Below are 25,982 nucleotides of genomic sequence, written 5' to 3'. Positions count from 1 at the left end.
ATATATATATTGTTGGAGCTATTTATTTGTTGTTAGTATTTAGTTGTTTCGCTAATAATTAATATTATTTGATTATTCTAGATATTTGATTTCGTTATGATTATGTTTGCTAGTATTTTGTTTTGTTAATTACTCATTTAGTTTAGTTGTTTCTTGTTTAGTATTTGTTCACTATTTCATTTCGTTTTGGGCATACTGTGGGCACCAAAGTTTATATATGTAGGAAAGCAGGTAGGCGACCAGAATGCATCTGGGTGGGCATATGGTTTTTTACCAGAGCGGGAGAGGCATGCAGGGATTTCTTTGTTCTTTGTTTGCTTGCTTGTTTTTGGTTGAATAAACCACTGGAAACGCAAAAACTCTGCATGGACAATGACTTTCTTTTGCCTGCGTACACTACATGCCCATGGTGCGGCAGTGGTCCTTTGTTTTTGTTTGACACGAGTTTGATTTGGATTACTCTTTTGAACAAACGGCCACTACATCAAGTAAAAAACCTGCCCTTGGACTCAAAGGAAATACGCTTCACTACTGGACTTGTTGCATCGTTTGGATTATGGACGAATGGACAGCTGAGATTGTTTGATCACCCTTTGGATTCATCGTCGGCGCACATGCTGCTTCTGGCCCAGATCGACAAGACGTTCAACCTTCTCAAAAAACTGGTATGTGATATAACTGTAAAGAGCTGTAATGGAAAACGGCCAAACGAGTGGAGTTTGACAAACAGTATTTCACAATGCAAGTTTCATGGAATTCAATGAGAGGATGGTTTGAATTGCTGCATGTCTACTTGTACGCACAGCCATGGCGCCTTTATTCATTCATTCATAAAAAGCCTGCCGCTGTGTGTGTTTCTTGGATGAAGAGGATCTGTTGGTCAATAATCATTGTGTGTTTCCAACCTGCTCTTTTGTGCAATTGTGGACTGTGATTGGTGTGTAACAAAAACAGTTTAAAAGAAACGGAAAATGTCTGATGTTGCTGCAAAGGACGCTGAAAAGCTGTCATCGAAAAGAATAGTTAAAATGTCTTCTGAAGGTCTGGAATACAATGTGACAACTTACCAGGAAAAAAGGAGTGCAAAATGCAAACAAGCCAAAAGGTGCATGGAACATATGAATGCGATGATGGCAGCAAAGGAAAATGTTGATTCAATAAAGAATGAGCTTGCTGTGTTCATGAAGTGTTACCAAGACGCAAATGACACCCATAAATCTTTTATGAGCCTACCTTTGCCTAAAGATGAAGTTGAAAGGCAAAGTAAATACTTCATGGAAAAAATGACAATGTACTGTGATTTCACTGAAAAGGTAAAAAGCTGGCTCTCTGATGCGGGTCAACCATATGTTGAGCCAAATAAAGATGATCCTGATGATCAATGTGTTGCTGATGGAATAAATCCTGAAGATAGTGCCTCCAATGTTTCAAGTGTAAAAGCAAGCTCTGTAAAAGCACACTCTCAGCTATCACGGATTTCCTCGACATCATTTACTCGCATTAAAGCTGAGGCCGATAAGGCAGCGCTTGAGGAGCACATCGCTGCGCAAAAAAGGAAACATCAAATAGAAGCACAACAGGAAAAACTAAGGAGAGAAAAGGAGCAACTTGAGCTTGAAACAGAACTGGCAGCAACAAAGGCAAAGCTTCAAGTCTTGGAAAACAGTTCGTCACAGTGTGGCTCAGAACATTCAAACGGCATGAACTCTTATTTTGAAAGGAACAGCTCTCGTGGTGCAAGTGAATTAAATCCCTATGCCAACATCTTTGTTCCAGATAAAATGGATAAAAAAGATTATGCTCTTGGTTTGTCTGCTCCTGTACCCCAACCACCAGTTGTTAAGCCTAAACAAAGACAGATGAAACAAATGGATGAAATGACATTAAAGGTTGATGCTCCAGTTCATGTGATGCAAACTGTAAATGGAACTCAAATGGGACATGCTCATCATCAAACCCAAGCTCTGACTGACACTTATCAAAATGACATTGTAAACATCATGCAAAGACAAAATGACATCGCTGCTTTGCTTGTCCAACAAAATCTGTGCTCTGTCCTTCCATCTAGGAATATCCCTGTGTTTGATGGAGATCCACTTCAATACAGGTCTTTCATCAGAGCTTTTGAAAATGGAGTGGAGGAGAAAACAGACAATTGGAGTGACTGTTTATGTACAAAAGGTCGTCCCTCTGTGCATGTTTCGCTCCTATATATCTCCTTTGCCTAATCAAGCGCTGATCATGTGCTGTGCATGTGAACTCAGATATCCCACACTGCCTATGTCCGTGAACGCCTCAAAGACGTGTAGACCAGTTAGGAGCGTGGAGACATCAGATGAATGTTTCTGCAGTGTGTGCGTCCATAAAACCTAAACCACACACACACCTATAGATAAACAGACTGAACTTTATATCTGGACTCCGCCTTTTATTTCTACACACTCATCTGAACATTAAAGGAGTGTCCTGACCCGACACCCTGAAGCGATTCATACACGCTGTCTGTCATACAATTTTTGGTCCTTCGTGCCAGATCCAAGCAACTGCTTCAGCCCAACATGTTCAGCCTAGATGAGAGAGACCCAGAACTAGAGGTGGACCGCCCACACCGACGTAGCCAACTGTCATCATATCTACAGGACTATGAGGTCAGTTACCCTGTCAGTTACATGACCAACTGCGACGAGATGTGCAACACCTTACAGAGGTGATCTCTAGCTCTCCTGCACTAGCTTCACAGCATGCCATGTCACGGCCCAGACTGCGTGAGGATGAGATGTCATCCACACCTGCACACATCAGTAAGCTGACGCCACTTTGAGGTTATGAGGACCCACGTCAGCGGGAAAGTGCCCCACAGGTGCCACTCAGTGATAGGTCTCCACACCCACGAGGCAGCCAGCGTGACCTGATTGAGGAGCTCAGTCACAGTCTAAAGGGAGCAGGGTTGCACAGTCAGCATGCAGCACATTCACCATCAACTTCAGGTGAGTCATCCCCTCAATCTCTATACATCCCCCCACAAACACCAGAGGACGAGAAGTCCCCTCCACCTCAAGACGCAACTGCAGGGGAGCAGTCGCAGCTGTATCAAGAAAAAGGCAAGGACTGCCCTCTGCTTGGTGCTGTTCACTGTCAGCCTATGGACAGTTACCGCCCTCCTCATGGTGCTACAATAAATCAGCCTGATAGCAGGTATCGGTTCCAGCCTGATGATGCCTATCGTCTCCATGATGACAGTCTCCAACCCCGTGATGGCAGAACCCACTCTCAGCATGGGGCTGCATACCGTCAGCCTTATGACAGCTTCCCAACCCGATATGGCGCATCCTCTCCTATGCCAGAAGACAGGGTCCGCCCTCTGCCCTATGAGGCTTATCGCCACCATAGCGGCAGCTACAGCCAGCCTGCTACATCTCATAGACTGCCTAGTCTGAGAGCCCATTATGATGATAACTACTATGGGCAAGATGGCAGGCATCATCCTCTTGATCGTCGAAGCTGCCCTGATGATCGCTATCGTCCTGTTTATGGATATGGCTACCGTGATGGTTACAGTGATCAGTACAGGCACGTGGATAACCGCTACCCAGAGGATCTCTGCTGGTATCCACATGATCACTTGCAACCAGCTGAGAGGCCTCAGGCTCCACCCCCTCTCGGCAGACCCCCACCGGTAGAGACTTATCGTGGACCTAAGCCAACAATCCCCAATTTCGTGCACGAGGACCCACGTGAGTTTGCAAGATTGAGGCTAGCTTTGGACAACATACTCCCACCTGATGCTCCAGAACAGTTCAAGTTTCAGATACTGACTGATCACCTGAAGTGTGAAGAAGCACTGCTCATCGCTGACTCATACAGCAATAGTCTATTCCCATTCAGTGACACCATGAGAGCGCTCAATGAGATGTACGGCCAACCTCAACATCTGGCCTTGAAGAGGATCTCAACACTGATGGATGCCCCCAACATCAGGAGTGGTGACATCAGAGCCTTCAAGTCATTTGCACTCCAAGTCCGTGCACTGGTGGGCATGTTGCACCAGTTGGGTGGGCAGGGTTGGACGGAGCTGAGGTGCGGCTCACACGTATCTCGCCTCTTAGCTAAATTGCCGTACGACCTAAGAGCCAACTTTCAGAGATTTGTGAACCCCATCCACACTCCTATTCCGACACTGCTTGACCTGGCTGATTGGCTTGAGTATGAGGTGCGGGTACAGGTGATAGGAGGCCAGTACTGTAACAACCCAGAAAAAGAGACGCAAGCTCCACGTAGGGAGAGGCGCACTGAAGGCAAGTCTCAGAAGACTACTACTATTCTCCATGGTAGTGAGCAGAAAGAAAAGTCAGGGAAGGACACGACTGTAGCACAGGAGAAGCCAAAGAAGTACTGCCCCTTCTGTGACTCTGTGCAGCACTACCTGAATCAGTGCAGTAACTTCAAACTCTTGTCAAGGGAGCAGAAGACGGAGTGGATCAAGGCGAATAAGAGGTGCTGGAGATGCGGCCGTGAGCATCAAGTGGTTAAGTATAACCTCAAAGCCAAGTGCAAACAGTGTGAAAGAAGGCACCTTGAGGTTCTTCATGAAGTCAATACCAGCCAAAATGCTACAGCATCTGGTAAGCCCAACACGACTGAAGAAAGCACTTGCTTGGTAAGTTCCATCTCTGAGACGCTTTACATAGATCGGCCAACCGGCAGCAGCCAGGTGCTACTAAAGTTGAGTCGTGTCATCCTCCAAAGTGGTAACAAGGTGATTGAGACCTATGCTATATTGGACGATGGTTCAGAGCGTACCATACTCCTACGTGAAGCAGCTGATCGCCTGGGGCTCCAAGGGGAAGCTGAAGACCTGGCACTCCACACTGTCCGGCAAGAAGTTTGCATTATCCATGGCGCCAGTGTGTCATTTTCTGTAGCTTCTGCGTCACAGCCAGGCAAGTCCTTTCAGATCCACAGAGCTTTCACTGCAAAGGAACTTGGCCTTGCTCGCCATACGTACCCAGTCAAAGCCCTGCAGGAGAGGTACCGTCATCTCAAGGACCTGCCACTGCCAGACATCAAGGAGGCACAGCCATTACTGCTCATTGGGTCGGATAACCCACATCTTATCACTCCAGTGAAGCCGGTAAGCCTGGGCCCCCCTGGTGGACCCGCAGCTGTGCTCACCAGACTCGGGTGGACTTTACAAGGTCCCTCAAGATTCCTGCGTCACCGGTTAACTCCACAGCAGTGCCTTTTCACCTCCTGTGCCTCTCCAGAAGCCAAGCTCTTCAGCCACGTTGAGAGACTGTGGCAGTTAGATACCTTACCGTATTGGAGTGAGCGGCTCATTACCAGGTCCAAGCAAGATGCAGAGGCCATCTGAAGGCTTGAAGAGAGGACAATCAGGGTTACAGTGAACAGAGTAAGACGGAATGCCACCCCGCTGCTGTGGAAGGAAAATCTTCCTCCACTCCGTGCTACACAGGAGGCGGTCTTGGCTCAGTTACGTGGGACAGAGAGACGGCTAGCCAGAGAACCAGAAAGGGCGGTGGCCTACTCCAGAGAGATTCGCAAACTTCTTGATGCTGGTTATGTCACACCTGTGTCACCAACAGAGGCTGAAGAGAGCAGGCAATCGTGGTTCATCCCGCACCACCTGGTGTGCCACAATGAAAAGGACAGGATAGTCTTCAATTGCTCCTTCACATTCGAGGGCCAGAACCTGAATGACCACCTCCTGCCTGGGCCCACACTGGGAGCCAGTCTGTTGGGAGTCTTCCTTAGGTTCAGGGAACACCCAGTCGCCATCAGTAGTGATGTGAAAGGGATGTTCCACCAGGTCTGTCTGCTGGAGGAAGACAAACCTTTCCTCCGTTTCCTGTGGCGAGACATGAAGGTAGATGAGAAACCTACCATCTACGAGTGGCAGGTGCTCCCCTTTGGGACAACATGCAGCCCATGTTGTGCCACCTTTGCACTTCAGTGTCGTGTCCAGAAGCACACATAGCCAGAAGAAGATGCTCGTCTGTCCATAGAACGTAATTTCTATGTTGACAACTGTTTGCAGAGTCTCCCCTCTGAAGCGCAGGCTAAGAAGTTGGTAGACCGACTGCAGTCCCTCCTCATGGAGGGTGGTTTTGAACTGCGGCAATGGGCTAGTAATGTTCCCACAGTCATTGGCCACCTACCAAGAGAGTCGCGGTCAGAGAGCAGCGTACTCTGGTTCACCCAGGAGACGGCTGACCCTCAAGAGCGCACTCTAGGACTCGTATGGCAGTGCAAGTCTGATACGCTGCGGTACAAGCACCACCAGAGCGAGAGTCCAGAACCTACCATGCGCAACATCTACAGATTGCTTGCCCAGCAGTACGACCCTCTCGGGTTCATTATCCCATACACCACGAGAACCAAGGTCATCGTGCAACATCTCTGGAACAAGAAAAGAGGATGGGATGATCCCCACTCGCCAGAAGATCTGCTCCAAGCCTGGCAATTGTGGGAAAGTGAACTGCCCCAGCTGTCACACATCACGCTGCCGAGATGCTACACTGACCGGCGTTTGGACTGCAGCAACAGCATTCGGAGCATTCATGTGTTCTGTGACGCCTCTGAGAGTGCATACGGGTCCGTGGCAAATCTGCGTACTGACAAAGGTGAAGGACAAGTCCATGTGGCTTTCTTGGCTGCAAGATCAAGAGTAGCGCCCAAGAAGCAACTCTCAATCCCCAGGCTGGAGCTGTGTGGAGCCCTGACAGGAGCACAGTTAGCTTCGGTCTTGAAGAAAGAGCTCACTCTTGACATCCAGGAGGTGGTGTATTGGACAGACTCCACCACAGTACTCAACTGGCTCCATTCGGACTCATGCCGGTATAAAGTATTTGTGGGAACCAGAGTTGCGGAGATACAAGAGCTCTCTGACTCTGCATCCTGGCGCTATATCGACTCACCAACCAATCCCGCTGACGATATTACAAGAGGGAAGACACTGGCTCATCTTGCTGGAGAGAACCGCTGGAGTCAGGGGCCACCCTTTCTTCAGCTGCTGGCCGACCAGTGGCCGAAGGCACCTGTGGGAGAGCCCATAGAAGAAGTAGAGGAGCTGAGGAAGGCAGTGTTCTGCGGCCTGTTGACAGGGTCAACCAGTCCAGCAATACCTGACATCCAACAGTTCAGCACCTATCAGGAGCTCCTGAAAGCCACCACACAGCCGTTGCACGGGGCGGCCAATAGCACCGATCATCCTGCCGCTGCCGACTTCCGAAGGGCAGAACTGGCCCTCCTGAGACATGCTCAGATGGAGAGCTTTCCTGAAGAGTTTGCACTAGTCAAATCAGGAAAGGCAATTCCAGCTAGCAGCAGACTGCTTACCCTCGCTCCGGAGTACGATGAGTCTTCTGACCTGATCAGAGTAAGAGGTAGACTCCGCAGGTGTGATAGCCTGAGCGATGAAGTTCTGTATCCAGTACTTCTAGACCCCTCTCACACAATCACGAAGCTCCTAATCCAGCACTGTGACGATCAGTTGCATCATCCTGGAGCTGAACGTGTCTTCGCAGAGCTGCGTAGGAAGTACTGGATACTGAGGGGTAGAGAAGCAGTGAGGAGGCATCAACACCACTGTCCTGAGTGTAAGAAGTGGAGAGGCCAACCAGAGGTTCCGAGAATGGCAGATCTGCCCCCCTCAAGCTTGAGGCTCTTTCGACCTGCCTTCTACTCAACTGGGATGGACTGCTTCGGCCCTATGCTCATCAAAGTGGGACGACGCACTGAAAAGAGGTGGGGCATCCTTTTCAAGTGTCTTACCACTCGTGCAGTCCACCTAGATCTGGTGGTGAACATGGATTCTGATTCTTTTCTGATGTCCCTCCGACGATTCATAGCTCGTAGGGGAAAGCCCTTTGAGCTCCTTTTGGATCAAGGCACCAACTTCAAGGGAGGAAGGAGAGAACTGCATGAAGCATTCAGTGCCCTGGAGCCAGCCCTCCGAGAACAACTGGCGGCACAACAGATCCGATTCCGCTTCAATCCCCCTAATGCTCCTCACTTTGGTGGGTCTTGGGAAAGAGAGGTTCGATCTGTAAAGGCAGCCCTGCGCACCACATTGGGGGCTCAGACCGTGTCAGAAGAGGTGTTGAGGACCGTCTTGCTCGAGGTAGAGAGCATCCTCAACTCCAGGCCTTTGGGTTATGTTTCCACAGACATCGCAGACCCGGATCCCGTCACACCCAACTCCTTGTTGATGGGGCGGCCGGACTGCTCCCTGCCGCCAGTGGTCTTCCCAGAATCAGAACTGCTCAGCCACAAGAGGTGGAGACATACTCAAGTCCTAGCCGACCATTTCTGGAGGCACTTCATACACCACTTCCTGCCCACCTTGCAAGCATGGCAGAAATGGCATACTGAAAAAGAAGACATTGTTGTTGGAACTGTAGTCCTCATCGTCGATCAGCAGGCTCCAAGAGCTCTCTGGCAAGTGGGAACAGTGAAAACCGTCATACCTGGGGCCGATGGTCGGGTGAGGACTGCAGTCGTCCAGGTTAAGGACCAGACCTACACTCGCCCGGTGGTACGTCTCATCAGGCTGCCCGCTCTACCCCGGGACTCTACCAAGATGTAGTGAAGCACTCCTTGATGTCAAATTTGCACACCAAATTTTGGGGCGGCTGTACAAAAGGTCGTCCCTCTGTGCATGTTTCGCTCCTATATATCTCCTTTGCCTAATCAAGCGCTGATCATGTGCTGTGCATGTGAACTCAGATATCCCACACTGCCTATGTCCGTGAACGCCTCAAAGACGTGTAGATCAGTTAGGAGCGTGGAGACATCAGATGAATGTTTCTGCAGTGTGTGCGTCCATAAAACCTAAACCACACACACACCTATAGATAAACAGACTGAACTTTATATCTGGACTCCGCCTTTTATTTCTACACACTCATCTGAACATTAAAGGAGTGTCCTGACCCGACACCCTGAAGCGATTGCTGCCACCCAAGATCCATACACGCTGTCTGTCATACAGTTTACATTTTCTTGAACAGTACACCAGGGGGCAGCCAAAAGACCTGGGGCACAGTTGTCAGCACTTACCTTCAGAGCAGGGATACCACCGAGCCAAAAGTCTTCTTGCGGAGCACTTTGGAAATGAACACAAAATTGCTGCTGCATATATGGAAAAAATACTTAACTGGACACCTGTTAAAAGCAAGGACATTAAAGGGTTGCAATCATTCTCCTTGTTTCTTCGTGGATGCTCAAATTTAACAGAGCAACTGATGCACATGAAAGAACTGGACTTACCATCCAACATGAGGAGCATCATTTTGAAACTTCCTTACAAGTTACGGGAAAAATGGAGAAATGTTGCTTGTGATCTGCAAGAACGAAGGGGTGAGAGAGCAATGTTCACTGATCTTGTTGGTTTTATTGAAAGACAAGTCAAAATTGCTTCAGATCCAGTTTTTGGCAACATTCAAGACCCACAGCTCACCAACTCCAAAGCTTCCACTGCTAGTCACTTCAAACAAAGGAAAAAGGGAAGCAGCTTTGCCACCAATGTCACTGCAGTAAAGGAAGGAGTCATAACTCAACATACAGGAAACAGGACCAAGTCCTCCACTCTCAACCGCCTGTTCTGTTCACAAGGTAATCATTCAATGGATCAATGTTCACAGTTTAAAATGAAAGTACACAGGGACAAGATTAATTTCATCAAAGAAAAAGGAATCTGTTTTGGTTGCCTGAAAGTAGGCCACACAAGCAAAGACTGCAGGAGTCGTTTGGATTGCAACGTGTGTCACCAAAAGCACCCAAGTGTCCTTCATATAGAGCGGCAGGATAAAGGAACACCCTCTGATCAACAGTCTGTGAGCTCTTCAAATGTTTCACCTGCAGTGTTTCAGACCTGTGGCCATATTGGGGCCGGTCATGAAGATGCCTCCATTTTTTCTATTGTTGCAGTCAAAGTCAAGAGTCAGAGGAGTAACAAAACTGTGCAGACATATGCCTTTTTGGACCCTGGGAGTTCAGGAACATTTTGTACAGAGAACTTGGCAAGAAAATTAAACTTGAGGGGTAAAAGAACAAGTATTCTGTTAAGAACAATGGGTCAAAAGAAGATTGTGAATGCTCATGTGCTGTTAGGTCTTGAAGTGTCTGGTATGGAGTTGAATGACTTCATAGAGTTACCTGATGTTTTGACTCAGAAGGACATGCCTGTCTCAACACTCAATATCCCACGACAAGAGGACGTTGATCAGTGGTCTTATCTCAAGGATGTTCAACTTCATGACATTGGTGAAGGTGTTGAGCTGCTCATTGGAGCTGATGCACCAAAAGTGATGGAGCCTTGGGAGCTGATAAACAGCCAGGATGAGGGACCTTATGCTGTCAGAACCAGGGTCGGTTGGGTCATCAATGGTCCACTTCGTGGTGGGAGCAACAGGAATAAGAGTGACTGCTCTGCTGTGATCCAACCGGATCTCTGTTGAACATCTTCAGGAAATGCTGGTTAAACAGTTTAATCATGACTTTAATGACAGGTCATCAGATGAACAGTTTGAAATGTCCAGAGACGATGTCAAGTTTATGAATGTTATGAACAACACCACAAAGTTAATTGGAAGCCATTACTGCATTGACTTACTTTCAGGCAGGAAAACCCTCACTTGCCAAATAATCGCCATGTTGCAGAACAGCGCCTCCAGAGCCTAAAAAGAAAATTTGTCAAGAATGCTTGTGTCTTCTGATCAACTTAAGCAGAGTGATGGAAAAGTGTGGTATATCCCTCATCACAGGGTTTATCATCCCAGAAAAGGCAAGCTGCGAGTTGTTTTTGACTGTGGAGCAGCATAGAAAGGGACGTCACTGAACTGCCAGCTTTTGCAGGGCCCTGATTTGACCAACTCTCTAATTGGAGTCCTTGTTCGATTTAGACAAGAGCCTGTTGCAGTCATGGCCGACATCCAAGCAATGTATCACCAAGTTCATGTTTCTGAAAAGCACATTAACTTTCTCTGTTTTCTCTGGTGGCCTGGTGGAGACACTTCACAGTCTCCACTGGAACATTGCATGAAAGTACATTTCTATGGAGCTGTGTCCTCACCAAGCTGTGCAAATTACGCATTGAGGAGAACTGCAGATGACAATGCCCAACATTTCCCTCATGAAGTGGTTAATACAGTCAAATGTAATTTTTATGTCGTTGATTGTTTGAAATCAGTGGCCTCAGAGGAGGAGGCAGTGCAAATGGTCAAGGATGTGACTGCACTTTGTCACAAAGGAGGATTTAATCTTTCCAAGTGGATCAGCAACAGCCGAACAGTGCTGCTGTCAATTGCTGGAGATTGCAGAGCAAAAGAAGTGATGGAGCTGGATTTGGATGTGGACCAACTTCCAATGGAGCGGGCCTTGGGGCTACAGTGGTGCATTCAAACTGACAAATTCAAGTTTAGGACCTCAGCACAGGAACAGCCACAGACTAGAAGAGGCATTTTGTCAGTGGTCAGCTCACTTTATGACCCTTTAGGATTTTTGGCCCCATTCACCATGCCAGCCAAGCTGTTGCTACAGGAGCTTTGTAGGAGAAGATTGGGGTGGGATGAAGTTATCCCCCACTCCCTCTCTAAGAAGTGGTTTGAGTGGTTGGAGGATCTCCAGAAGGTGGCTGAATTCAACGTGGATCGCTGTGTTAAACCCAGAGACTTTGGAGACCCTGCCACTGTACAGCTTCACCACTTCTCTGACCCCAGCCAAGTTGGATATGGAACAGTGTCTTATTTGAGGCTGGAAAAGGATGACAGAGTTCAGGTTGCATTTCTGTTGGGAAAGGCCAGAGTTGCTCCACTGAAGCAGACAACAATTCCTCGTCTGGAACTCACAGCATCAGTTCTTGCAGTTCGAGTTGATAAAATGCTTCAGAAGGAGTTGCAACTTAATCTGGAGAAGTCAGTTTTCTGGACTGACAGCACAACTGTTCTTAAATACATCTGTAAAGGAACCAGGCGATTCCAAACTTTTGTGGCAAACAGAGTCTCCATCATCAGAGAAGCAGCAGATGCTGATCAGTGGAGATACGTTGGTTCTAAGGAGAATCCGGCAGATGATGCATCAAGAGGAATGAGGGCAGAAAATTTCCTGAAAGGCAGGAGATGGATAAATGGGCCAAAGCTTCTCTGTGAGCCAAAGGAGGTTTGGCCTAAATTGGATGCTGATCTTGATGTGATTCCTGCAGTAAATTCTGTTGTTGTGGATTTTGAAAGTGCCACAGATCGCCTGCTCTGTTACTTTTCATCTTGGACAAGACTAAAAACATCTGTTGCTTGGTTTCTGAAGGTCAAGAGAACTCTTGTGTTATTGGGACAGAAGAGAAAGGAGTTGTGTGCCTCTGCAGACCTCAATAAGGACAAGCTGGAGACTCAAGAACATGCAGCGGAAAGAAAAATTCAGAGCTTTAAAGCCACACTCAAAGGACAGAGCTTAACTCCTGAAGATCTTGAGAAAGCAGGACAGTCAATCATTCAGTATGTACAAGAACACAAGTTTAAAGCTGAAATTGCCTCACTGAAGAATGGCTGCAAAAATGTTTCCAAGGGGAGTCCGCTGTACAGACTGGATCTGGTGATGGATAATGGAATCCTCAGAGTAGGTGGTCGGCTGGATAAAGCAGCACTGCCAGCAGAGTCCAAACATCCAGTCATTTTGTCCAAAGATCTGCATGTATCTGTACTGATTCTGTGCCATATTCATCATCAACTGGGACATGCAGGAAGAAATCACATGCTGTCCAGGCTGCGGCAGAGATACTGGATCATCAATGCAAACTCTGCTGCAAGGAGAGTCATATCTGACTGTGTTGTTTGCAGACGCAACAGAGGGAAACTTATTGAACATTAGATGGCAGACTTACCTGAGGAAAGAGTGTTGCCGGATAGAGCCCCTTTTACAGATGTTGGAGTTGACTATTTTGGGCCCATTGATGTTAAAAGAGGCAGAAGTCTTCTTAAAAGGTATGGAGTGCTTTTCACCTGTCTGACCAGCCGTGTTGTGCATTTGGAGGTGGCATTCACGCTGGATGCAGATTCCTGTATAAATGCTGTTTGGAGGTTCATCTGTAGACGAGGCCCAGTCTCCACTATCAGGTCTGATAACGGCACAAACTTTGCTGGAGCTAACCGGGAGCTGAAAGAAAGTCTGGCTGGTTTGAATCATGGCAAAATTCAGAGAGCTTTGGTCCAGGATGGCATAAAATGGAGCTTTAACACACCAGCAGCTTCCAATCATGGTGGTATTTGGGAGCGCCTGATTCGCTCAGTGAAAAGTGTTCTCACTTCAGTTCTCAAACAGCAAATTCTGGAAGATGAAGGGCTCCAAACTGTTTTCTGTGAGGCTGAGGCCATATTGAATGACAGACCCATCACAAAAGTCTCTGATGACCTGGATGACCTGGAGGCGCTCACACCTAATCACATTCTGATGTTAAAGGGCAAGCCAATCATGCCACCAGGACTGTTTGATCACAGTGATCTGTACATCAGGAAAAGGTGGAAGCAAATACAGTATATGGCAGAACTCTTTTGGAAGAGATGGATTTCTGAATACCTACCAGTGATGCAAGAGAGACAGAAATGGACAAGATCAAGGAGAAGTCTGATTCCTGGAGACATCGTCCTCATTGCAGATGCTGCAGCTCCAAGAGCTCCTTGGCTGATGGGGAAAATCTTGGATGTGAGAGCAGATGCAAAGGGCCTGGTGCGCTCTGTGCGCCTTTCGAACCAGGACCAGCATTCTAGAGAGGCCTGTGACGAAGCTCTGCCTGCTGCCGGAAGCTGGAGCATGACATCATGGACTCTCTTTCTCTCTCTCTTATTCACTCTCTCTCTTTCTCTTTCTCTTTCTCTCTCTAACTCACTCTCTCTCTTTCTTTTTCTCTCTCTCTCTCTCTCTCTTTGTTGTTGCAGGTTCATCACAAGGAAGAAAGTGAACCGAAGCTAATGTATGAACTTTGTCTAGTCATAGGTTGGGTTGAGGGAATAGCTCCTTTGAGAAATTAAAGTAATTGTGACTTAATGCACAATTAGGGGCCGGAGAGTTGGAGCTATTTATTTGTTGTTAGTATTTAGTTGTTTCGCTAATAATTAATATTATTTTAATATCTAGAATAATCAAATAATATTAATAATAATTAATATTATTTGATTATTCTAGATATTTGATTTCGTTATGATTTTGTTTGCTAGTATTTTGTTTTGTTAATTATTCATTTAGTTTAGTTGTTTCTTGTTTAGTATTTGTTCACTATTTCATTTTGTTTTGGGCATACTGTGGGCACCAAAGTTTATATATGTAGGAAAGCAGGTAGGCAACCAGAATGCACCTGGGTGGGCATATGGTTTTTTACCAGAGTGGGAGAGGCATGCAGGGATTTCTTTGTTCTTTGTTTGCTTGCTTGTTTTTGGTTGAATAAACCACTGGAAACGCAAAAACTCTGCATGGACAATGACTTTCTTTTTGTGGTCCTTTGTTTTTGTTTGACACGAGTTTGATTTGGATTACTCTTTTGAACAAATGGCCACTACATATACATATATATACAGTACAGGCCAAAAGTTTGGACACACCTTCTCATTCAATGTGTTTTCTTTATTTTCATGACTATTTACATTGTAGATTCTCACTGAAGGCATCAAAACTATGAATGAACACATGTGGAGTTATGTACTTAACAAAAAAAGGTGAAATAACTGAAAATGTTTTATATTCTAGTTTCTTCAAAATAGCCACCCTTTGCTCTGATTACTGCTTTGCACACTCTTGGCATTCTCTCCATGAGCTTCAAGAGGTAGTCACCTGAAATGATTTCCACTTCACAGGTGTGCCTTATCAGGGTTAATTAGTGGAATTTCTTGCTTTATCAATGGGGTTGGGACCATCAGTTGTGTTGTGCAGAAGTCAGGTTAATACACAGCCGACAGCCCTATTGGACAACTGTTAAAATTCATATTATGGCAAGAACCAATCAGCTAACTAAAGAAAAACGAGTTGCCATCATTACTTTAAGAAATGAAGGTCAGTCAGTCCGGAAAATTGCAAAAACTTTAAATGTGTCCCCAAGTGGAGTCGCAAAAACCATCAAGCGCTACAAGGAAACTGGCACACATGAGGACCGACCCAGGAAAGGAAGACCAAGAGTCACTTCTGCTTCTGAGGATAAGTTCATCCGAGTCACCAGCCTCAGAAATCGCAAGTTAACAGCAGCTCAGATCAGAGACCAGATGAATGCCACACAGAGTTCTAGCAGCAGACCCATCTCTAGAACAACTGTTAAGAGGAGACTGCGCCAATCAGGCCTTCATGGTCAAATAGCTGCTAGGAAACCACTGCTAAGGAGAGGCAACAAGCAGAAGAGATTTGTTTGGGCCAAGAAACACAAGGAATGGACATTAGACCAGTGGAAATCTGTGCTTTGGTCTGATGAGTCCAAATTTGAGATCTTTGGTTCCAACCGCCGTGTCTTTGTGAGACGCAGAAAAGGTGAACGGATGGATTCCACATGCCTGGTTCCCACTGTGAAGCATGGAGGAGGAGGTGTGATGGTGTGGGGGTGTTTTGCTGGTGACACTGTTGGGGATTTATTCAAAATTGAAGGCACACTGAACCAGCATGGCTACCACAGCATCCTGCAGCGACATGCCATCCCATCCGGTTTGCGTTTAGTTGGACGATCATTTATTTTTCAACAGGACAATGACCCCAAACACACCTCCAGGCTGTGTAAGGGCTATTTGACCAAGAAGGAGAGTGATGGAGTGCTGCGGCAGATGACCTGGCCTCCACAGTCACCGGACCTGAACCCAGTAGAGATGGTTTGGGGTGAGCTGGACCGCAGAGTGAAGGCAAAGGGGCCAACAAGTGCTAAACACCTCTGGGAACTCCTTCAAGACTGTTGGAAAACCATTTCAGGTGACTACCTCTTGAAGCTCATCGAGAGAATGCCAAGAGTGTGCAAAGCAGTAATCAGAGCAAAGGGTGGCTATTTTGAAGAAAGTAGAATATAAAACATGTTTTCAGTTATTTCACCTTTTTTTGTTAGGTACATAACTCCACATGTGTTCATTCATAGTTTTGATGCCTTCAGTGAGAATCTACAATGTAAATAGTCATGAAAATAAAGAAAACGCATTGAATGAGAAGGTGTGTCCAAACTTTTGGCCTGTACTGTATATATATATATATATATATATATATATATACGTGTCACACGTCCGTAACACGACGCGTTGTTGCTTCGAGCTGACACTTTTGACCCCTGCGATCACATGACGTGTCTACGCACGCACGTCTAATAACCACACGTCTAGGCGTGTGCAGGCATTTGCACGCGCATTGCATGTGTAACAAGTACACGGTGAATGCACGCGCAGTGGACGCAAGTACACGGTGAATGCACACGCAGTGGACGCAAAGCAAGTACACGGTGATGGTTGCACATAATGTACATGTATCAAGTACGCAGTGAATGCAGTGTGTGCGTGTTCGCTGATACATTTCACCCCTCATAGTCGTGTGAGTGGAGTGCTATGGAACGCCAACGAGGTCACTAACACGTGAATTCCAACACGTAAACAACACGTAGACAACACGTAGACAACATGTAAACAACGCGTCAATTTTTCACGCGTTGTTAACGTGTTGTTAACGTGTTGTCTACGTTTTGTTTACGCGTTGTTAACACGTTAACAACACGTTAACGACGCGTTAATTTCACGTGATTGTGAGCCCTTTGGCCACTTGTCCAGTTTGAAACGGGTGAGAGTCTTGAGTCCCCATCGGCTCCTGAGCTGTTGGGTTAAACCATTTATGTAAGCCTGGGGGGGTTTCCACCCTCTATTTAACATGATAAGAAACCTCTTAGTTCTTTGCCATTGTCTTCCTTTATTGTGTAGCTTATAAAAATAAAACATTTGGGTTGCAGTTTTAGAACTTTATTAGTTATTACCAACATTAGTTATTAAATTATAAATGATCTTTATCAGGATAAAATTGCCTCATTTTGCTCCACTATAGTGGGCATTCTAGCTTTAACACCATTCATCAAACGTTAATTTAATATTAATAAAAACATTAACATTTTTTTTTTATGGAAATAGTAACTGCAATGGTACTCAATGAATATCTGTATTTGGAAAACATGGAACTTTACTCTTTGAGCATTTTAATTTAATATATGACCAGCAGGGGGCATACCTTACTCTTAGTCCTGATAAAATGTTAAAATACAGGTTGATAAGAATGTCCAGCTTTAATTATTAATTAATATTTTAATTAACAGAAAAGTGTTGAAAAAAACACCCACAGAAATAGACCATCATGAGAAAGGTATTTTTATTTCATACCATTAGTATATAGTAAAAACGTTCAAAATCACAATCACTCATCAACTTTACAATATAATCCAAAAAACACCATTAGAATGAATAACCAGAGTTCCATCAGCAAAAATACATCATTATACCCTTCATAAACATAACTTTTATTGTAGGGCTATAGGTGTTCAGAGGAAATGTGAAAACACCTCTGCTCAGATACAAGTTACTATAGTCAGTGTCACTCGTCTACTGGCAATGGGAAAGGAGTCTATCAGCTATATGTAGCAGGTTTACGGTCGTGGCCGTGACATGGACGGGAAATTACTGTTCCAAAATGTCAATTACACTTTGGAGTGTATCTATAGCCAGACTACCAGTAGGTCCTGCCAGAGTGTCTACACCCTGGAGTTGTTGCATCTGTGCATGGCTTGGACTGAATTGGTTAGCAGGGACTGTTACTACGTCTTGCCAATTCAGAGCAGGAAGAGCAGCAGCTGCACCTTCTTGAGCAGTGTCGGATCCAAAAATCTCAGCTATGGCTGTGAGTGGTTGTGTTTGCCTCTGAAGACATCCTTGGACAAATATCTGGCATGGTGTGCGGTGGCCAACAGTGCGCAAGCCATGGTTGTTCCATTGTTCCCTGAAAACCTCCAGGTCCCGGTTAATCCGTGGCAGGTAAACATAATGCAGTGCCCACAAGTGCAGCTCATTCGTACAGTCAATGATTCCATCATTTTCAAGGAAGGAGAAAAGCTGGTGGTACACATTAGTCATACCCCGCCAAAGATCTCCCCAAAGCCTCTCAATCCGCTGGTTATGGACACTTCTGCCCCATATGGCACTTCCCCTTTCTGATCCACGGTAAATGTTCATGAACAAGCAAACAGCATTGTTTTCGCCCCCGTAGTCACACCTTATTCAAGATGGTACCCCATACCTAGCAGTGGCCTGAACAAACTGATCAAATACTGTGCTACTTCTGTTATTGTCTGAAGCCTGCAAAAACACAACCAGTCTGCTGAAGCCACAGATTCCACCATGGATCACCATTCTCCACCTAAAAATTAAACAAAAAGCTATTATTTGTATTCTGTGTTAGGATAACATTAATAACTTCAGGGTTCTATGCTTACTCCTGCCAAAAATGTAGGGGTGCAGTCAAAGTGCAATTTTGTATGTACTGTAATGTCAATGAATCAGTAATATAATACAAAACAGACACAGCAAACATCTTCTCATAATTACAAGTTACATAACAGAGTACACCTGAATTTATAAAATCTGTTTACAGTTCAATAGACTGGGAAAACACTTTACAAAAAAATGAATATTAACTTGTGTCATAACAACATACATCTGTGCAGGATCTGTGCTTGTTTATTCTGATGTCATCATAGTTAATCGGATCCATAAGACACTCACACCAGTACAGACAATTTTTTTTTTTACATTTGCATGCAGCATATTCACTCACAAAAGTGAGTGAAAAGCTTGCACTGTAGAACCCTGTAAATTATCCAGTTGGTTGAGTGTTTAGTCTCACTGAAATTAATTTATCATCAGCCTACCTGATGAGCTTGTGGTTCCCATCAATGTGCCACAGCAAGTTGGGACCTGCAACACTGTAGGTTCTCCGGTGCAATCGGTGAGACAATGCTCTGTGTGCGGCTCCAGCTGGATTCACTCGAATCAAACTCTCTCTCACTGCCCTTCTCTGCACTCGAACACCCATAGAAGATAGTCTGGCCCGAACAGCATTAGCGCCTATCTCTTCATTTTCTCCAACCAACTGCCGGACCACTTCATCAAGTTCTGCATCAGATAGGCGTGCATACCTCATTAAATAGGACAAGTTGAACAACCTAGGAGAGAGAAGAACACATTTCAGTCCAAGTGTATCTGCATTTCCCTGAAAGTGATCATGTTACAAAAACACAACTTCTGATACAGGTAACAGCAATAATAATAATAATAATAATAATAATAATAATAATAATAATAATAGCAACTCTAGTAATAAATTACACCTTTAAAATTTAGTTAAATGAGTTATCCTCAAGACAGTTTCTTTCCTCAACAATAAACTAAGCCAAACTATTGGTTTTGAATGTAAAGAATATGGCCATTGGTTTTATTTCTCAGAATGACCCAACTCACATAAATGGAATGTCTTACCTGTATACATAACATTACGTAATTTAACTTTTGCTTATTCCAGTTTATTTTGACCTTCAGATGCCAAATACCAGCTTGAAATGAGCGGGTTTCTACCAATTTCACTGAGTTTATGGTAAAATTTAAAAAAAAAAATCAAGTCAGGGCTCAACAGTGTACTGTATTCAAATAAACACAAGAAGTTTGTGCTCTAAAAAAAAAAAAAAAAAAAAAGGATCAGCACTCAGTGAATAACCTCCTAAGCCCTACGATAAGCTATTATGGCAAGGCTTAACTATACAGACCAGTGAGCAGTGATAACTAACATGTCTTTGGGGTCATCGGGTGGGAACCTCCTTTCACCGGTGTTTCGTCTAGTTGGTCCCACGACACCTCCAGGAGGCTAGACAGTGATCTCTGGCGTCCCAGAGACACTCCCCTAATGCCAGGTCTCACTGCTCCCCACACTGACCGAACAACCTCCTTTACCTTACCTATACTACCACAGAGGAGGTAGACCCAGGGAAGGAAGCCTTGTTAGGCTATCACACTCCCCCGCCAGGTTTGGCTGTACAGTCTACCTCCCCAAGACGAGCCCTCACAACAATGACACCTCCAGGAGGCTAAACAGTGATCTCAGCCCAAACAGCACTGCCACCTTCAACCAAACCCAGGCTCCGTTTATGCGAGCTCCAGGCAGAAGCAATGTTGATACTACCTTTACTAGCACATTCACCATACTCTATTTCACACGCTACATAGCGTAACTACAATGTAAGCTAAAGTTAAAGGAGATAAATGAACTCACAAGATCAGCAAACACACTCACTTTGCAGCATGGTCTCAAACAAAATGGATTCAAATAGGCCACTCCCACACTTAAATAACCTTCCTCTTCCTGGATTTCCTCCTTACTTACACATGGCTTTCTCAGCCCAAACAGCACTGCCATCTTCAACCAAACCCAGGCTCCATACATGCGAGCTCCAGGCAGAAGCAATGCTGATACTAGCTTTCCTGTCACATTCACCATACTCTATTTCACACACTACATAGCATAACTACAATATAAGCTAAAGTTAAAGGAGCTAACTGGACTTACAGGATCACCAGGCACACTCACCTTGCCACATGGCCTCAAACAAAATGGATTCCAATAGGCCACTCCCACACTTAAATACTTCCTCTTCCTGGATTTCTCCTGACAGGAAGTGGATCTCTCCACCTGATCTCAAGGAGTTATGTGCCCTGCTTAGTAGTTCCCCCTGCTGGCCCCCAGCTGACATTATTTCTTCTGTAATAGATAAACTGGCTGCATTTAATTGCTTCATCTGATCTTGCTATGAATCCCCTACACCCCACTTCCACTGGACAAATCCTAGTCTTCCATCCTCGCTGCTCAGCTTCTGCTCCTAAGTCTGCATATCTAAGCTTTTTTCTTTCATAGGCTTCTTCCACTGAGTCTTCCCAAGGAACTGTCAGCTCAATGAAATAAACTATCCGTTGACCCACTGACCACAACACTAAGTCAGGCCTCTGCCTGGTACAGGCTATTTCCTGAGGAACAACAAGCTTTCCCCCTAAATCTACTTGCATTTCCCAATCACAAGCACCTTCTAGGCGGCCACACCCTTGCCTCCTCACTAACTTATCCCTTCTGTATTTCTCTCCCTCACGGACAAACTGAATTACTAAGCTCCTATCCTTAACACCTTCTGAATTCACCTGTCTTCGTTTCCCTTCGATGCCTGCAGCTAAACATTTCAACACCTGATTATGTCGCCATGTATATCGGCCTTGTGACAAGCTAACTTTACAGCCTGACAAAATATGCTTTAAAGTTGCGGTACGTGAATACAATGGGCATGACGGGTCCTCATTTACCCACAGTTTTAGGTTCTGGGGGGTTGGTAAGACATCGTATGTAGCCCCTACCATGAATCTAATACGATTCTCCTCCATACTCCACAGGTCCCTCCAACTAAGCTTCCTCTTCTCTACACTTTCCCAATTCAACCACTGTCCCTGTTTAGCCTGGGCCACTACCTTTGCACCCCTTACTATCTCTTCCTGTCTGCGTATCTGTTCTACAACCAGCTTTCTTTTATCTTTGAGGCCTGCTGTATTCCATACCGGTTTGCCTGAGCCAAGCCCCAGGCCTCCCCGGCCAAACTGAACATTACCTACAATCTCTTAGATATGGCAGAGGCCTGACTTAGCCTATTGGAATCCATTTTGTTTGAGGCCATGCGGCAAGGTGAGTGTGCCTGCTGATCCTGTAAGTCCAGTTAGCTCCTTTAACTTTAGCTTATATTGTAGTTATGCTATGTAGTGTGTGAAATAGAGTATGGTGAATGTGACAGGAAAGCTAGTATCAGCATTGCTTCTGCCTGGAGCTCGCATGTATGGAGCCTGGGTTTGGTTGAAGATGGCAGTGCTGTTTGGGCTGAGAAAGCCATGTGTAAGTAAGGAGGAAATCCAGGAAGAGGAAGGTTATTTAAGTGTGGGAGTGGCCTATTTGTAAAATGTATTTAGGAGCATGTGTGCAACACTATTCAGTATTTCCCATTAACTTTGTTACATTTTTTATTGAATTTGTTGTCTTTGTAACTAAAACACGTACGTGTGTATCTCAGAGGAAGACGCACTCCTCTCTCTCTCTCTCTCTCTCTCTCATTTTTCAATTTAGGAGCGTATGTTTTTTTGGGAAAAATAATTTACCGTCAAGCACCGCAAGTGAATAAACTGACAAAGAACACAATATTTAAACATTTAAAAATTAGCCCTGCAATCAGCGGAAAATATACTGTTTGTATACCTTGCAATTGTCATTCATACCTCAATCTCAGTTTAACTGTACTGACTGATACATCCAGGATTTCAGCAATTTTTGCAATTACAAATCCACATGAAAGCAGGAATCTCAGGTGTTCTTCTGTGATTAGGTAGCTGGATCGTCCAAAATCACCTGTCCGGACCAATGGGGCTTGATATCCAGAGGTACCTAATGTTGCAAAAAGAGATTTAATGAGAAGACAGATATTAACTAATATGCATGCATGTCAGCCAGTATCCCGAAGATCACACTGAGACAGTCCATGTCTTCTAAAGGCTAATTTAAACCAACAGCAGACAGGATTGATAGTGCTCTCCTGATAAGGCCTATATTTTATTACACTCATACAGGTGGATTTGTGGAGGTGCATGGATATGAATTTTTTTAGTCGTATGAAATACAATGCATTTAAGCAACACTATGCAATTTTTAGATTATCTTTATGTTATATGAAGAATATTTAGCTTGAATGAATACTAATATCTCCTACGGATAGTCTGGCTCCAGGAATATCACAGACGTAATGGCAGGTGTTCCAGTTAATGTTTTAATAGGGAATAGTTTAAACTGGTTAAACAGATGAAATTAAGATAAAATATTAATCTAGACCTCAGAATTCATAATTTCAAGAATTTGATCATTAGAGATGGTTATGGTCAGGGATGCAGTAGAGGTTGGTGTCTGGCAATTCTAGTGACAGTGGCAGGATTTCTATCAGTTTGAGATTAAGTACTACCTGTGGGTCTCACACACGTTACAAGAGACTGCTTAACTTAAATGGATAATTGGCAGTCTTTCTGGGGAAAACCTGGTCTTATTAGGAGAGATGGTATTCATCCCACTTTGGACGGAGCCGCTCTCATATCTAAGAACCTGGCCGAGTTTGTAGACGGTCTTAAACCCTGATAACCCAGAGTTGGGATCAAGAAGCAGAGTCGCAGTTTAATACACCTCTCTGCACTCCTGTAAAATCACAGGCACTTTCACACTCATTTATATTAGTCAAACCTACCTCCTGAACATCAGTTAAGCATGTTGAAAACAAGTTCACATTTAAGTGTCTCAAAACTTGAAAGCCTTGACATCAGAATCAGAAATACTTTAATAATCAATTATCTGACATAATGCATGATGTAATCTCTAGCAGACATTACAACTATCCTGTCCACCCCAACCTCAAAACTTACTTCTTTAAAATAAGATCTAACTAGATGTTTGTAATAATCCTGGAATGTATGCATTTTTTCCTTTTCAAGTATGCTGCTAAGATATTTCATTTTCATTTATTCGTCTCGTGCATTACAGTTCTCTGTCTTGTGTGTGAATTATTCCTTGCAAAGCACTTTGAACTGCATTTACCTGTACATAGTGTGACTGACAAGAGAGATAGCCAACTGTATGAATCAAAGAAAATACCTTCATCTTGAGTTGACAAAGCTGTTTGCACTAGTTGAATAAAAACAGTCACTAATGGAAGGAGTTCATCTGCATCATCCAATGGGAGAATCCTCCCTCTTGCCCATCTGATGCTCCTCTCAAGGGTCTCCAGTCTAAGGAATTAACAAAATGGGACATTTCTGAAAAAGTAATCTTAATTACATTAAATGTTGCATTCCCATCCAACTAAAAAATATGGCATTTTAGAATCTTTATATCCACTTGAACACAACTGCATGGAGCATGACTGAGTATAACCTCAAACTCTCTCATTGCAAGCACCTATAGGTTGTACAAGTGCCTGACATCTCTACATGGCTGGTTTGCACATTTATCACCGATTTGTGTCAGCTGTAAAGTGACCGGGATTGGGTGCTAGCGATCTTGAAGTGGGTGCAGGACACGTGCAGATTAAAACTCCCAATAAACTTCTTGAACAATTGTTATAAAGCCCTGGATCATTGGGACTATTTTGCTGCAGTTCCTCCCTGTTATTACTACCAGAACTGCTACTGCCGTTACTAACTTTCTACAAGCCAGCTGTCCTTGTCATGTTAATTTCACTCAAGTTTTGTGTTCATGACCTGTTGACCATTGACACGGAGGACAATACATGCAAGCGATCAGTTCGGACCGGCCGAAGCTAGGCCACTGACCAGTCACAAAAACTCACCCCTACATATGCGCCGCAAATCCTTAATTAAAAACATCAGTAGGGTTACTTCGCCTAAAAAGCGTAACCTTATGATAAAGCACGTAGTAACATATCTTTTTAATAAAGGGGGTTGGCCCAGTTAGGGAATAATTTTGCTGGCAGGCAATTTCGTGGGATTTACTGTAATTGTAGCGGGTGCAGAATGAAGACACACTGGCTCAGTCTGTTGCTACACATTTAATGTTATTTTTCTGCAACATGCAATAATGTACAAATGTAATTCGTGATTAACGATTTTTTGACCATTAAACATGTGCTCAGCCGCATGGAGAATATTCAGAATTTGCGACAATACCAGGTCAAACAACCTGTGTTAGCTTGCTAATAGCATGAATTTATTCTTGGAGTCTAACGTAAAGTAGTATTACCTTATAAGTACTGGTCGCAGGACATCACTGGAAACATTATCCGTGAGGAAAAGTCTGGAACTTTCTGCATATGTAGCTTTACAATGATCTAGAAAAGTTGAAAGAGCCATGACCTTCGTTCCTTGTATCCCGCTCGCATGTATTGTTTTTCCAGACCCTACGGAAGCCTGTTGCATTGCAATTTTAACTCACAGCAACTTGACACACCGCCACTTACTGGCCAAATTATTTTTTTTTTTATTAGAGCTGTGTCAGGCAGACTCAAGCATAGTAGCACAAACTGTGCTACTCAAAAGGACACTTTTATAAACATTGGGATAAAAGCATATTTCCCTAAAAACACAAGTTTTCCGTACTCTGATCTGTGCAGCAGTTAATTATAGGGGATACAGTTTCAAACAACACTGCTCAAGTTCTGTAACACATGTAAATACAGCTTTTTTAATTAAGATATCTTTAACAGTGTGTTAGGTCATCAACTACAGACCTATAAAGTAGACATAATCTAAATTTCTAATTAGGAGAGTTCCAGAAACAATAGCAGGTCCATGTGCCCACCAGCTAAAGCTTGAAAACTACTTGATGTCCTACTATAGTGACTCTTTAGTTACTTGTAATAGCATACACATCAAATACTATCAGAAAGAAACAGGTTCAAATCATATTCAATTAATGAACAAAAACAGCCATCATTAAATCATGTCAGTGACTTTAAGCCAGACCAAAAGTGGGAGCTTGAATAATGCCCTCACACATGAACTTGGTGAACTGTACATAATTGTCATGGATAGGCAGTCTCAAATTTACAAGGCAGGTGTTGGCTTCAGGGTACTTCCGCCCTGTCTCGTGAATGAAAGTCAGCGTTGGGTGAGGGGAAAAACCAAGAGCTGGCACTCTGTCGGCTCCAGAGGCAAACACCAGGATTTGTTCCATTGTGATCTCAAACACACCATCTGTAAAACTGTACAGTCATACAATAATTAACAGTTGATAAGCAGGATTATGTCGGCAAAAGTCAGAGTAGCTCAAATGAAATCTCAATACTCAGCACAATTGTTACAGTGAATCATTCATTTACCTTCAATATCAAGTAAGAAGTCTCTCCAGTACCCTTCCAC

General features: G+C 44.4%; 1 protein-coding gene and 1 pseudogene across 2 annotated transcripts; one reads left to right on the top strand and one right to left on the bottom strand.

Annotated features, from left to right (window-relative positions):
• The first annotated feature begins 8,633 nt into the window (after window positions 1-8,633).
• LOC144467474 (uncharacterized) lies at window positions 8,634-14,460 on the top strand. The gene has a single exon (XM_078176121.1). The coding sequence runs from the start codon at window positions 10,942-10,944 to the stop codon at window positions 12,880-12,882; it is 1,941 nt and encodes a 646-aa protein (XP_078032247.1). The 5' UTR covers window positions 8,634-10,941; the 3' UTR covers window positions 12,883-14,460.
• Window positions 14,461-17,621: 3,161 nt separating this feature from the next.
• On the bottom strand, window positions 17,622-23,828 carry LOC144467470 (uncharacterized; annotated as a pseudogene). The gene is made up of 4 exons (XR_013493665.1): window positions 23,761-23,828; window positions 22,347-22,512; window positions 18,923-19,216; window positions 17,622-18,411 (listed from the first exon to the last, which is right to left on the bottom strand). The product of XR_013493665.1 is annotated as an uncharacterized LOC144467470 (transcript).
• Window positions 23,829-25,982: the final 2,154 nt, after the last annotated feature.

This window comes from Epinephelus lanceolatus, chromosome 16 (assembly GCF_041903045.1).
Source record: "Epinephelus lanceolatus isolate andai-2023 chromosome 16, ASM4190304v1, whole genome shotgun sequence".
Taxonomy (NCBI): domain Eukaryota; kingdom Metazoa; phylum Chordata; class Actinopteri; order Perciformes; family Serranidae; genus Epinephelus; species Epinephelus lanceolatus.
Note: the sequence above shows the minus strand (reverse complement) of the source record. Positions and strands in the feature narration are given on the sequence as shown.